The following is a 14,410-nucleotide window of genomic DNA, read 5'->3' on the forward strand; positions in this document are numbered from 1 at the left end:
AAGCACACACATACACACTCCCTCACACAAGCACACACATACACACACACTCCCTCACACGCACACACCCACACGCACTCCCTCACACAAGCACACACACTCTCACACACACAAACACACGCACACACCCACAGACAAAGACACACATAAAGAAACACACACGATTATAAGTATCGGCTCTCTGAGGTGAAACCACGGTCCTGTATTTCGAGGCCACCTCGGGGGGCCCTTGAGCAGTTAGGCTCAAAGGTCACCAGGGATTAGGGTCGACAGTCACAGGGGGTTAGGGGGCCCCTGGGGTTAGGGTGTCCCCAGGGGGTCACTGTGGTCGGGGTTCAGACCTGATTCCTGCTGGACACCTTGCCCAGCTTCAGGTTCTCCACCATCTTCTCGATGTCGTCCGCCGCACACTCAAAGAACTGCCTGAGGCACGCCTTGACAATCTCGGGTCCCGACTTCATCACCGTCCTGAGAGAGACAACACAACAATTCAAATACATCATAGTCCTCAGACAGACAGAGAGGAGGGAGAGGGACACAGTGATTGTACACACACACACACACAGAACAACACATTACATCTTAAGGGAAGTGTTGGAACGATGACTGACTGTTTCAGAGGGCTGAATTACCCAGATCTAGCCAGAGAACAAGACATAGCTGCGAGCTCATGTTTTATGCATATGTGTTTTCCCCCCGCTTGTGGAGACAGATTCCTAGCAGACCTGGCTCGGGTCGGGCCAATCACAACCGTTTATCTGATATGGGGCGGGTTTAATATGATGACTGTGCAGAGAAGCGCCCTATGGGGGCACTGTTGAGTCATCTTCATTAACAAGTCTTCACAAAGCCTCATGAGGTTTAGGGTTGAATCTGTCTGTCTTTCGTTGTCGTTACTGATGTAAATAGTAAGCGATTTTGTTAGAAAATGTTCAGTTCATTGTTCAACTGGTGAATCAGTGTGGTGGTTTAGTGTAACCTGGTGTATCTATTGTTGTGTGACCTGTAGTGTACCTATAGGTGTGTTACCTGTGGGCTTTGCCTCAGTCTTACCTGGCATCCAGAGAACGTGACAGGATGTGTAGACAGTTGACCACAGCGCCTGCGTCCGTTCCTGCAAACACACACACAGAGGATCTGTCATCACAGTGGCGTAAAAACCTAAATGTCCACCAAACCTTCATAATGATAAGAAATGCACTTAGAATACTGTTAGTATAATGGTATAATATAGTTTAAAAATGTTTAGTTTTAGTCACAACAAACAGCATACAAACATATTTATCGATAACATGTTAGTATGTGAAAACATTGGCATTTATTGAAATTAATTAGACTTGACTTATTTGTGTATTCCTTAATTAGATTAACTTTTATGTAAAACATTGGGTGACGATATCGTGGTCTGTACTGTGGCTTTGCTTCATGATCACATGACGGTGGTGAATGGAACAAAGGGGGGTGAAGGGGTGAAGCAAGCTAGGCTGCACCACACTGAGAGAGCCTGACACAAATACACACCCATGCTGATGTGTGCAGACCTGAACACTGAAGGCCTACAACACACACACACACACACACACACACACACACACACACACACACACACACACACGTGCGCGCCTATCCACCCTTCACACTTAATTAGGTTGCAGTGACACCAAAGCCAAAGCAGAGAGGCTAAAGAGAATGATTAGTAAGGATCACACACAGAGAGGAGAGCAGAGGAGAGGGGGGAAGAGGAGAGGAGGGGAGAGGAGAGGAGAGGAGGGGAGAGGAGAACAGAGGAGAGGGGGGAAGAGGAGAGGAGGGGAGAGGAGAGGAGAGGAGGGGAGGGAAGAGGAGAGGAGGGGAGAGGAGAGGAGGGGAGGGGAGAGGAGGGGAGGGGAGAGGAGAGGAGGGGAGAGGAGAGGAGGGCAGCGAAAGAGGGAAATTAGAAAACAGAGACATGAGAATAGAAAGGGGGAGAGGTGATTTGCTGGAAGGTAAAGATGTATCTGTGAAATGATTTGACCCGGTTAGTACAAAGTACAAGGTACAGTGAAAAGCAAAAGAAATAAAGAAAAAAGGAACGAAAGAACGAAAGAAAGAACAAAAGAACAAAGGAGAGAGAGCTTCCACCATGCAGGTTCTTACCAAATAGAGAAACTCTGTGTCTCACCAGAGCGGCCAACTTACAGAAGATACTGATGTCAGAGGAGGAAGAAACAGACAACAACGCAAAAAAAACACAGACAAACAGAAAACAAACAGAAAGACGAGGGGAAGGTGTAGGAGGAAGTGGGGGGTCAATGGATGTAAGAATACAGGATTAAACCGTAAGGAGACAAGCAAAGGGAAGAAGGTAGGATATGGTAAAACACAGTGAAAGAATACAGAGAGAAGAGGAGGACCCAACGCCTCAGGTGCACATCACTCACAATGTTAACAATGCTAACATTGCTATTGAGAGAATAGTTTGGAGATTATTGGGTTCAGTTAGCTGGTATTTTCTGGCTCACCTTGCGATCATCTCCTTCTCCTTGTTGGAGGAGTGACCCCCGCTGCCCAGTACCTTTGCCGGCGTGGACAGGAAGTAGAGACAGTGGTTCTTGAAGTACTGGTTTATCAGCGGCAACAGAATCTGTAAAGACCAACGGAAAAGGTAAATACTCAAACATATATTGTCTTAGACACAATCTCCCCACCTTTCGAATCAACTAAGAGTCTGATGTTCTGATTTCTTTATTGTCCATCAGCATTGTCAGAAAATCATAAAATTCGCCATTTTGTCACTGTTAAAGGTCCCATGGCATGCTACCTTAAGGATGCTTTAATATAGATATTAGTGGGCCCCTAACACAGAATTTGAAGACGTTCCCGAAATTCAGTCGTGGTGCAGAATTACAGCCACTACGAGCCAGTCGCACTTTGAGCTTTCCCCAAACGCGCCGTTTCTGTTGTCTCTAGCTTTAATGCAAATGAGGAGGAGAGAGGCGGGTCAAGGAGGAGGGTGGGGGTGTGGCCCTGAGCAGCTTGCGGCCACGGTACCATGCGTTCTGTTTAGAGTGGATGTATCGCAATGGCGATACACCCTTTGGCCGTGTTCTGTAAATATTCTAGAACACTCCAGGTGCTCCGGCAGGAGTCCTGGAGCTGTTTGTCGGGTTCTCCGACGTCTCTGCTTCTTTCACTTCCACATCAATCTGAAGTAGACTGAACCGTGACATGGAGAAGAAAGGGATTGTTGCCTGCAATTGTCTCCCGCCGGAGCCCCGCTGCCCGCTGCCCGCTGCCCGCTGCCAAGGCACCACCGCCTCGGTGCTGCCCGCTGCCCGCTGCCGAGGCACTACCGCCCCGCAGCGGTGGTGCTTCGCGGCGGTGGTGCCTTGCGGCAGCGGGCAGCGGGGCTCCGGCGGGAGATAACCACGGGCAACAATCCCTTTCTCCTCCATATCGCGGTTCATGTAGTCCAGGGAGTCAAAGCCAAAGATCCTTTCCCCCCAATTCCTTCTCAACCATGGCTGAGATAACCCCCACTACAATCTCGTTGTGTAAATACCAGAGACGTCAGAGAACCAACGTGTTATGCGCCATAACACCAACAGCAGAACAGTTATCAAAATAACAAAGAAGTGTACAACACTTGCGTTACAGTGTGTGTAATCACACACAAACACACATGTGGCGCTCGCATGGTCGTAGCTCATTGTCTCATTGGCGTGCCAAATTCTATGGACAGTCGTAGCTCATTGTCTCATTGGCGGGCCAAATTCTATGGGCGGGCAAGGCAGAGAAAGGGGAGGTAGCTTGGCCCCTTATGACGACATATGGGGCCACATTCCAAATCAGCGTGCCTGAGTAGCTTACAAGTTTTAGCCACTGGGGGACCATTGGCAGGCTAGGGGAACTCATATTAATGTTAGAAAACCTCATAAAGTCAGATTTCCATTCCATGGGACCTTTAAATAAAATTGTAATTTTGAGAACACAGGAATGGGGATAACAAGCATCCCCTCCTCAAATTTAAGCTTTAACAGGGGGTTCACTCACACTTTAACAGAAATATAAAACCATTGGGACAAGTGTTATTTTGAACTTTATTAATCCCCAATGGAAAATACAGGATATATTAGGGTAGCATGGATGGGCAAGAGTTGAGTATCATTTTACAGCAGGGAGGCCAATTCGTTAATGTTACTGTTGAACTGTTTCTCACCTTGGCAAAGAATTTGATCTCCTGCTCATGAGGGGATTTCTCTACTCTTCCACTGCTAACCACAGCCTCTGTAAGAAAACGCATAAAAAAGTCTCGCATTACAACAAGATTATTATAATGAGTGTCTTGTTCAACTATTATATGTCATTCAGTGAGACGGCAAAGTGATGCAATCTCGAACATCAGCCTTGTCCTAATGTGAGGGTTTCTTTATGTCTGCTGTAACTTTGAATACTTGTTGGTTATTATTATTTAATTCAGAGAAATTAGTGCACTTGTATGCCGTCCTTTATTACAATCCTCCGATTGGTCATTCAGCAGGATGGCATCGTTGCCATCAGCCACACTGAAAGATTATCAGCAAACCTTTTGAACAATGCTGAACTTCGGCAAACTGCTGGAACTTTTTTAGGAACTTAAATAGAGGATCTAACGTTTTTGCCTTTGTGTGCAGTTCGCAGTTCGTAGGCAGTATCGACTGGCAACAAAGCCCAAAAAGTCACAATGACCGTTTCAAGTGACTTGGGGAAAAGCTTTTACCCTGACAAGAAAAAACAATTTCAATATAAATGTGTTGGAGCCCTTTAACCAAATAGATTATTGTGACCCGGTTATTTGAACGAGGGCAGGAGCCTGTAGGACACCACAGTACCGAGGTGGGCGATGAACTCCTGGGCGATGTCCATCCACTTGAGGAGCTTCTGGAGGAATCCATAAGCGAAGCGCTTCTCGATGGAGGAGATGTCCTGCTCCATATCCTTCGGGCCCCTGCGTCACCACCCAGGCGACAGCATGGTGGAGAGGAGAAGTTATGAAAGAAGTTAACGCAAATGCAAAACTCCCCAAACACCAGAGGGAAGAATCCTTGAGAAGGACCACACAAAGAGATCCCTCCCTCGAGGTAGGGTCAGGGTGTAATCGCTGGTGACCGGACCTAATGGGCCTCATGGCAGAGCAAGGCGTGCGTTGGCACCCACCTAGTGACGGCGTATCCATTGAGCTGGAGGAACTTGAGCAGGTCCTGAGCCTTCTCTCGATCTCTGGCCTTCTCCTTGGCCGTCAAGGTGTCATACGGGACGAGGAGGGGATGGGTGCCTCCGCCTGCCGTTAGAGAAAACGGAGAGCTCAGTTTCAATATCAACACACTGGAGTCCACCACAGTGACGTGTGTCACTGTGGTGTTTTGCATCACAACTTTGAGCTTCCACTCCAAATAAATGCATAGATTGTTAATACTTTATGAAGTCCGGGATCAAGTGTCATTCAGGCCGGAGTACAGTTGTCAAATTGTGTGTTTTGGATAGTGGGTAGTGTAGTCAATATACAATTCAAATAATGTTCATAGTATATGGTATGATATACATGATATGGAGACTGTTGTGGTTCTTTTGTTTTCTCAAACAAAAGAAAAGAAAACATGAAGATCAATAGCCAATAGAGTTTGGTATCAGTGGAGTCTGACCTTTGGACATGAGCTCCATCTTCTTCTTGCGACCCCAGGTGTTGTGGTAGTTCTCAGCCAGCTGCTCTGCCATCGACTGGAGGAAACACAAAGTTAGTCTAAAATCGAAACACAAAAAGGTATGCTATATTATATTCAAACAAACAACATTAATCTGAACATAGAATAACAAAGTTGGGCCCTGTGAGAGAGGTGGGCCCTTTGAGAGAGGAGGGCCCATTGAGAGAGGAGGGCCCTGGGAGAGAGGTGGGCCCTGTGAAAGAGGTAGGCCCTTTGAGAGAGGAGGGCCCACTGAGAGAGGAGGGCCCTGGGAGCGAGGTGGGCCCTGTGAAAGAGGTGAGCCCTGTGAGAGAAGTGAGCCCTGTGAGAGAAGTGAGCCCTGTGAGAGAGGTGGGCCCTGTGAGAGAGGTGAGCCCTGTGAGAGAGGTGGGCCCACTGAGAGAGGTGAGCCCTGGGAGAGAGGAGGGCCCACTAAGAGAGGAGGGCCCACTGAGAGAGGAGGGCCCACTGAGAGAGGAGGGCCCTGTGAGAGAGGAGGGCCCACTGAGAGAGGAGGGCCCACTGAGAGAGGAGGGCCCTGGGACGGAGGAGTACCTGGAGCTCTCTGGAGAGGGCCATGGCTGTGATGTCAATTGGCTGGGGATTGTAGCCGTGGCTTGGGTCATACGTGGCCTGCAGACAAACACACACAAAAACACACACACACACACACACACACACACACGGATTAAGAGGGGCAACTCCTGCTTACCTGAGCAGTCTGATAGATATCTACCTCTATCTCCTGATTACCTTGGATTATTTTTATCTTCTGTGCTCCTGAATAACAAAAGAGCTCTATCTCCTACTGCTTACCTGGGCGGTCTGATAGTCATCTCTATCTCCTACAGCCTACCTGGGCGGTCTGATAGTCATCTCTATCTCCTACAGCCTACCTGGGCGGTCTGATAGTCATCTCTATCTCCTACAGCCTACCTGGGCGGTCTGATAGTCATCTCTATCTCCTACAGCCTACCTGGGCGGTCTGATAGTCATCTCTATCTCCTACAGCCTACCTGGGCGGTCTGAGAGATCTTGCGTGTGGTGGTGGTCTTCTCCACCTCCCCCTCCCCTTCTCTGGACTTATCCATGGTCCACTCCCACGCCAGCATGGCCTTCACAGACTCCTTGATGGGCCAGCGGTAGATCTCCTTGTCCTGTGGAACAAACACACACACACACACACACACACACACACACACACACACACACACACACACACAGACAAGCCGGGGAGAGGGGTTACGTCACAAGGATATCAGATCCTTATCCAATCGCAGACAGCCAGGCGATGACATCACCTTCTCAGAGAAGGTCTTGTAGGGTCTCAGCATAGGGTGGGTCTTGGCGTTCTCGTCCAGGAGCTCACCATACGTCCAGTTGTTCTGGATCTACACACAGGGAGGATACGGTGGTAGCATAGTACTAATATAGACAGCATAACATCATTACAAACAACATAGTATAGATCAGAATACAATACGGAATAGAACAAATAAACTAGAATTGTTGAGACTGGAAAATATTATATATACTACAATAGAACACAAAACATATATATTTTGAAAGACATGGACTAGACTAGAACAGAATGGGCTATGAAATACCAGTAGAATTGGGAATAGAACATAATAGAAGAGAATTAGGAATAAAATAGAAGAAACTAGAATATACCAAAATATGAGAGATTCCAGGACAAACATATGAATAAGGGATGAAGAGAGATCGATTTGTCTCTGACCTTCTCAAAGGCCCACTTGTCATGGGTGTACTCTGCAAACTTATTGATGAAGCCATCCAGTCGCTCTGGGATGATGGTGCTGTTAATCAATCAATCAGTCAGTCAATCAATATCACTGTAATACTGTAGGAAATATCAATCAATATCTAACTCCTTATAATAAACCAAAACCTGCAAGTAACATGAGTTTGCATATGTAGTAGTAAAATCTTCTAAATTGTTGACAATTTTTTATCCTGATCTAGCAATCAATAATCCCTCGATTTTATCTACTTCTTTTATTTGCAATATGCACCATAAACCTCACAGTCTTATCATGTGAAAACAACAAAACACTCATTAAACAAGGAGCCACCAATGCGGTAGCCCTTAAGAAGTGTGCTTCATTAAAGACAGCCCATGCTCACTTGGTGGTCTCTACGGGCTTGGGGTCAAAGTTCCCCTCTGCGTCAACTGACGCCTTCTTCTCGGTGACAGAGAAGCTGGCGTCCACGTAGTCTGGGGGGATGGCGCCCGCGATGGCACAGATACACGGCATGGCGATCTTGAAGAGCTCCGCGTCAAATTTCTGGACAAACAAGAGAAGAGGTGAAGTATTCCAAATGCTGTCTTATTTTCTGGTGGTGTGTCAGGATGCTTATTAAACAAAAAAATAAATCAGCTCAGCTTATCTATCAATTTAACCATGTCAATTTTACCGTGTTCAGTGCCTATAGGTTTAACATGTCTTCACAAGATGCACTAATACAACAAGGGCCCAATAGAAGAGTTTGGAAAAGGTCAACTGCCTTGGAGAGCCAGGTCACATGACCAAACAAATAAAATGGAGGTGACGTTCCACTTAGTGTCCATGCAGGATGTGTCGTGGTCACCTTGTGAGCCAGAGACTCCACGATGCCCCAGAACAGCTTCCGGGAGAGATGCAGCTCCTCCTCTGATGTCACCCCGAAGTTGCCCCAGCCGTTTGGAAGGCAGTAGTACTTCCAGCAACGCTCATAATGATTTGTCAATAGCTGAACAAATCAGAGCATACATAGGATACATAGGATATACGTCAACCGAATTACGGTCAAAAGAATTTCAATACATTACTCAGTATTAGTTTAACAATGGAGGATATTTTCAGAGTTTCCTTTCTGGGATGATTAAAGTACTGTCTCATCTTAAACATCCATCTCCAAATATCCCACTGAATACAGTGATAGGTTAACGACTTGACGTGAGAAGGCCTCCACCTCCATGGTCAAACATCCCGTTAAAAGTGGATATTCGTCAGTAATCTATGATGAGGCAGTGTACCTTCAGCGGCATCTTAGCGTGCTCGTTGAGGATGGGAACGTCAAACACTAGCCGTCTCAGGAGATGCTGCAGCATGGAGGGCCGGAGGTACCTGGTCACAGGGTGAAATGAGTCAAGAACATCAGAGTTATACCGGGATCACCCTGGTCACATGATTCAAGGGGGTGAGAGGGGTGGGGTGGGGGGGTGAGAGGGTTGGGAGGGGTAAGAGAGGGTGAGCGCGGGTAAGCAAGGGCGGAGGTTTGTGAGAGGGGAGAGAGGGGGTAAAAGGTGCTTGTTATGGGTGAGAGGAGTGAGAAGAGTGAGAGGAGAGAGAGGGGGTGAGAGGTGTGATACGGGTACGATGGTTGAGAGGGGGGAGGGGGTCAGAGGTGTGAGGGATGTCTGACGGTGTGAGGGCTCAGCGGGAGTGAAAGAGGGCTGATACGTACTTGCAGAGCGACATGAGGCACTCCTCTATGATGTCTCTCTGGGCCTTGGTGAGGGCGCGGCCCCGGGACAGCCGGTAGATGGTGTGCAGCATGGAGTCGATCATGATGGCTCGGTGGTCGGTGCCGGCAAACAGCGGCGCACACTTGGTGATGAGCGGCAGCACGGCAGAGCACAGGTAGCGGTTCAGAGCCAGCGCCATCTCGGTGGTGCTGAAGGACGCCTGGGGACGGGAGATTCACAAATGACTCTTTGTCTATAACTGAGTCTCCAGCCAGAGTGAACTACGGACACTGTACGGTGTACTGGTGATCTATAGTGTAGTGATCTACAGCGATCTACTCAAGGTTTGGATTGATTATTTATTGAGACCTACGCACCGTGTCCAGGGAGGCAGCGGCCCTCATGTCGGGCAGGAAGCCGACCTCCAGCAGCTGGAGCAGGAAGTCCTGGTTGTCGATGCCGTACACTCTGTCCAGGAACAGCACCATGGAGGCCTTATGGTCCGGCACGAAGCTGGCCGACATCTTGGGCTCAATGATGTTACCGTCTGGGATTTAGTGAATAAAAAATAAGATTGATGTACATTTGTTTATTCAGTTGATATAAAATGAAGTTATGAGGAATTCAAGGGAATTTGATCAGCAGTGAATACAGAGCATTGACCTTTAAATAGATGGGTTTTTTTATCTAACCTTTTCCAAAAGCAGGAATCTGCACTGGCAGGCTGATGACTCCAACAAGGTCCTCAATGGGCACCAGAGACCTGAGGATAGCTCTGATCCTCAGAGCCTCACCTTTACCTGCTTGAATGAGCTAGGGACAGCAACACAAACCACTCAGGTACACATTCTCCCATCTCCCATTAATTACATAATCCTTGAAAACAGAATCAAAACTTGTATCACTGGGTGGTTACTGGGTGCTGTCAGCAGGGGTGTCGTGTTGCTAATACACAGGCAGATGGAGCTGAATGCTGTGGAGGTGTGGGTGGACTCACATGCATCTCAGGAGCGCAGCGGCCCAGCAAGTCGATGAGGGCGGAGTAGAAGGACATGATGGCGTTCCCCAGGTGGACGCGGTGCTCCTCGTGCTGTTCCTCCCCACCAAACCTGAAGGACAGAATGTGACACGCAGAGATCAGTGCCAGAGCATTTGACCAGCAGTTTACACTTACATTGAGACATTTAGCAGGTGCTGCCGGGTCACGGAACAAAAGACGAAAATAGAGAGAGAAAATAACCTCCTCCCAGGCGTGGCGGGGACAGAACGGTTGTGTTTGTGGAACTCAGAATTCACTGCCTTTATAAATGGGCCGACTAGGTCGACTTCCACCCTGGAATGCAGTCGGTCGGGTCAGCTAAAACTATAACCATAGCTATAGCTCTAACTTACATGTGTGATATAAAGGCCGACTACAGTTTGGTCTGCGGGCCTCGTTCAAGATGAACACCGCTACATTTTCCCACTCACATGAAGCGGCGGTCCTTCTTGACGGTTGGCCCGTCCCGGGCCGGGTCCTCCGAGATCTTGATGGCCTCCTCGATGGCGGCCAGCAGGCCGTTACCCCCCTCCCCTCGCAAGGCGGGGCCGAAGCACTCGGGCCGACGAATCAGGAGACGCACCACCACGTTGGCGTTCTCTTCCACGCTCTCCCCTGTGAGTCAGAGGGACGGAGGAAGGGGGGGGGGGGAGGAGTATTGATAACAGCGCTACAAATCAGTGTTGATATCGTTAGGGTTGATTCCTTCTTGCTAAAATGGCCGACCGTTGACGAAGACGGCGAAGCGCAGGAAGTCGAGGTATCTCTCTCCTCCGCAGGGGTTCCAACCGATGTCGGGGTACCCTTTGCCAAGGAGCATGGGGCACGCCTGAAGGCCACAGCCGGCCAGGTAGGTCACCACCTGGGGGGAGAGGGGGCACATGAAAAGAGGGAATTACAATGTGATTTAACATCCCATGACATTAAAAACATCACATTACATTACAATAACAACATCAAACTAATTTACATTTGACATTTTTACATTAAGGGCATTTAGCAGACGTTTTTACCTAAAGCGACTTACAACCATTCAGACACACCGCCGGCAGAGTCAACCATGCAAGGCGACATCCAGCTCGTCAGGAGCAGTTAAAGGTTAGGTGTCTTTAGTATCAGTGACACCTCAACACAGCAAGGAGGTGCGGGTAATCAAGCTAGCAAACTTCCAGGTTACAAGTCAACCCGCTCCGCCTGATTATTTTTGTCGGATTATATTTCTTGTATTTCGTCCAACTCACCATCTCCAGCTCTTGCTCCTGCAGGGCCAGGGCCAGCTCATTGTTGTCAATGCAGGAGGCGGCCGCCACGTCCAGGGGTGTAGATCCACCCATGCCTGCCAATCAAATGAGAACCAACACCCTGAGCCTTAATGGACGACATGTTATGTCTGGCAGACGATCGTCCCCCTATTGGGTGTAGCCCACTGGTGTTTACTGGTGATTATTTGGCTGAGGTGTAGAGCCAGCTGACTGTATACAAATCACTGTTGGAGTAGCTGACTTGTTGTGGAAGGCTATGGGATGAGTTTAGTGTATGGGTTAGCGACCGACTGCTCATCCATGCTTATCAGGAACCTAGATTATTACTATTATAAGGCTATTCTAGCTGGTAAACTGTGGGGTACTAAAGTATTGTTATTATGAGACTAAGCTAGCTTGTTAGCCTATTGGCTACTAAAGTATTATTATCATCATGAAGCTAAGCTAGCTTGTTAGCCTCTACGATACCAAACAATTGATGGTGATTATTATTATGGAGCTAAGCTAACTGATAAGCCTCCGGGAACTGACCGAGGCCAATGCCGCTGTTCTGCAGCAGGTAGCTGAGGTGGTCGAACATGGAGCGCTGGTTCTGACGGCTGATCCTGCAGAAGTAGCACAGGAAGCGACAGCAGTTGGTCACCATCTGGGGGAACCGGATCTCCTACAGAACGGGGGAACACAGGATCCAGAGTCAGTCTTTGCTCTCCTCCCAAAGCGGGCTGGTTCGTGCATGACACAGGTAAAGAAACATGGGTTTGAAGTTCAACAGTTATTTCGTATTCTGATAATTATGTGGTGCAGGATAGTGGAGTCACTAGGGTTGGATACCCCAACATCCAGTGTCTACCTGTAGACATCCTTGATCTAAGGTGCCGTAACCCCTACCTGCTCCTTAATGTTATGTATCTGAGTTCACTTCAAGTCCTGAATAAAAGCGTCTGCTAAAGGACTAAATAGTTAATGCTAATAGTGGTGGATCAATAATGATTATATAATCAGACGTTATAAGGGCAGGTGTCTGAGTTACCTTGGAGTCTCCGCCCCCTCCCAGCACGTTGACCATCACCTCCATGACGGTCTCATGCATGCCCAGGGCTCGCATCAGGTTAGGGTGCTGGTAGAAAACCTTGTTGTTCATGATGTTCCTGAAAAAGAACAAAATCAGAATCACAATAAGAATAAGTTAGAGTTAGAAGGATAACTACAACTGGAGCTAGAAGATAAACTAGAAGTAGGATTAGAAGAACAGAACAGAAGGATTATCTAGAACAGAACTAGAATCAGTATTAGATCTGGTTAATATTTTTATTAGAATCAGCGTCAGAATTCGAATTCGAAATCCTTTCAAACCTAGATAATGTGCTGTTTTTAAAATGCACCCACAAAGATTCTCAAAAGTTTTAAAGTCTATTTTTTGAGAATGTGTTTTGTCACAACTGATGTTCTGCTGCTGTTAAATTAACGACAGGTCCCTTCATCACTTGATGCATATCACGGGGAGAATCGCACACACACACACACACACACACACACACACACACACACACGCTCTCACCCGATGCTCTGGATCATCAGTCTCTCCTCCTCGGGGCCCATCTGGACGATGAGCAGCGAGCGGATCTGGCCCAGGCACTCCAGCAGGTCCATGGTGTCCTGCACCGATATGGCGTTGATGGCGTAGGCCTTGGGCAGGGAGCGGATCAGCTCCCCCAGGCCGTCGTACTGCCGGTGGAGCAGGCTGAACATCATGCGCACCAGCTCAGGGTTCTGGATGAAGGACTCCTGGGCCCAGTGGATCATTGTGTGGGAGATCAGCTCTTGTAGGGTGCCTGGTTGATTGGGGGAGGGAGGGAGGGAGGGAGGGGGAGAGAGAGAGAGAGAGAGAGAGAGAGAGAGAGAGAGAGAGAGAGACAAACATGGGAGAAATTATGGATTAAAGAATTAAATATTATTATTATACTGATTGATGAATAAATTGTTTACCAGACAAACAGCATGACCAAAAGTGGTTTATAGTCCACAATCGAACATTAAGACTTACAACATTACAGCTGTCAGGTATATAACATCACACCGTGTGATAATGGAACTAACTGTCACATTGAAGCAAAATTAGGTAATTGAACTGATGGAACTTAGAAAATAGTTATACAATTTAATTTTGATAGCCTAGTTATTTGGAAAGACTGTGTTTTTTTATTTTATTTAAAAAGTTACTTTGTTATTATAAAGTTAGTTTGACAGTTAGTAAGGTTAGAAAGTTAGCACGGTATTATGAAGTAAGCTTTACAGTAGGGTTTGGACATTTGAATCTGAAAGTTTGTTAATATAAAGTAAGGTTGACACGTGGTTTAAGTTTAAAGGTCAGTTTGTTAATATCAATTTAGGTTGACAGATTGGTCATTTCCCTTTAAATGTTAGTCAAGTTAAAGCCAGTTATCTTGACAGTTAGCTTGCAGTGTTAGCTTGGTCTTACCGGGTTTGGGCTCCTCCTTCACCTCGGGCTCCTCCTCCTCCTCCTTCTTCTTGCGAAGGGTCTTCACCTTCTCCACCAGGCTGTTGAGCCTACCTCTGAGGGAGGTGTCCACCTCCACCTCCTCCGCCTCCCCTTCGATTACGATACCTACGAGGAGAACAGGAGTAGAATAAGAGCTAACAAAAACTCTGACCTAATGAGAGAACGGCTCGAGTTCATCCGGAATATTTATCACACACAAAAAACTACTAGTTCTGAATAAAATAATGTTTAATACTGTAATACAATTAAGGTTGTCAAACGATTCTAAGATTTTTCTCATGATTAATCCGATTTTTAAAATGGATGACACATTATAATGCGTCAATTTTAATTAATTAAATTAAAATAAGAATGCGTTAACGCCTTATCATCGCGCTACTTTAACAGCCCTAAATACAATACATGAATCTCGTACGA

At 47.2% G+C, this 14,410-nt stretch overlaps 1 protein-coding gene across 1 annotated transcript in view; it reads right to left on the reverse strand.

Annotated features, from left to right (window-relative positions):
- The window catches only part of ryr1b (ryanodine receptor 1b (skeletal)), an 89,162-nt gene that overhangs the window by 31,690 nt on the left and 43,062 nt on the right, over positions 1-14,410 (reverse strand). Inside the window, exons 40-65 of the mRNA XM_079733086.1 lie at positions 13,952-14,098; positions 13,031-13,304; positions 12,503-12,620; positions 12,004-12,136; positions 11,452-11,546; positions 10,937-11,072; positions 10,642-10,825; positions 10,169-10,280; positions 9,864-9,984; positions 9,549-9,718; positions 9,171-9,391; positions 8,740-8,830; positions 8,313-8,453; positions 7,848-8,008; positions 7,441-7,519; positions 7,001-7,090; positions 6,716-6,856; positions 6,255-6,332; positions 5,661-5,736; positions 5,176-5,299; positions 4,851-4,966; positions 4,199-4,266; positions 2,502-2,623; positions 2,137-2,186; positions 1,054-1,114; positions 342-468 (exon numbers count right to left, since the gene is read on the reverse strand). Of these exons, the coding sequence (XP_079589212.1) occupies positions 342-468; positions 1,054-1,114; positions 2,137-2,186; positions 2,502-2,623; positions 4,199-4,266; positions 4,851-4,966; positions 5,176-5,299; positions 5,661-5,736; positions 6,255-6,332; positions 6,716-6,856; positions 7,001-7,090; positions 7,441-7,519; positions 7,848-8,008; positions 8,313-8,453; positions 8,740-8,830; positions 9,171-9,391; positions 9,549-9,718; positions 9,864-9,984; positions 10,169-10,280; positions 10,642-10,825; positions 10,937-11,072; positions 11,452-11,546; positions 12,004-12,136; positions 12,503-12,620; positions 13,031-13,304; positions 13,952-14,098 (3,236 nt within the window). The remainder of the gene's footprint in view (positions 1-341; positions 469-1,053; positions 1,115-2,136; positions 2,187-2,501; positions 2,624-4,198; positions 4,267-4,850; positions 4,967-5,175; positions 5,300-5,660; positions 5,737-6,254; positions 6,333-6,715; positions 6,857-7,000; positions 7,091-7,440; positions 7,520-7,847; positions 8,009-8,312; positions 8,454-8,739; positions 8,831-9,170; positions 9,392-9,548; positions 9,719-9,863; positions 9,985-10,168; positions 10,281-10,641; positions 10,826-10,936; positions 11,073-11,451; positions 11,547-12,003; positions 12,137-12,502; positions 12,621-13,030; positions 13,305-13,951; positions 14,099-14,410) is intronic.

This window comes from Pollachius pollachius, assembly GCF_949987615.1.
Source record: "Pollachius pollachius genome assembly, chromosome: 3".
NCBI classification, from domain to species: Eukaryota; Metazoa; Chordata; class Actinopteri; order Gadiformes; family Gadidae; genus Pollachius; species Pollachius pollachius.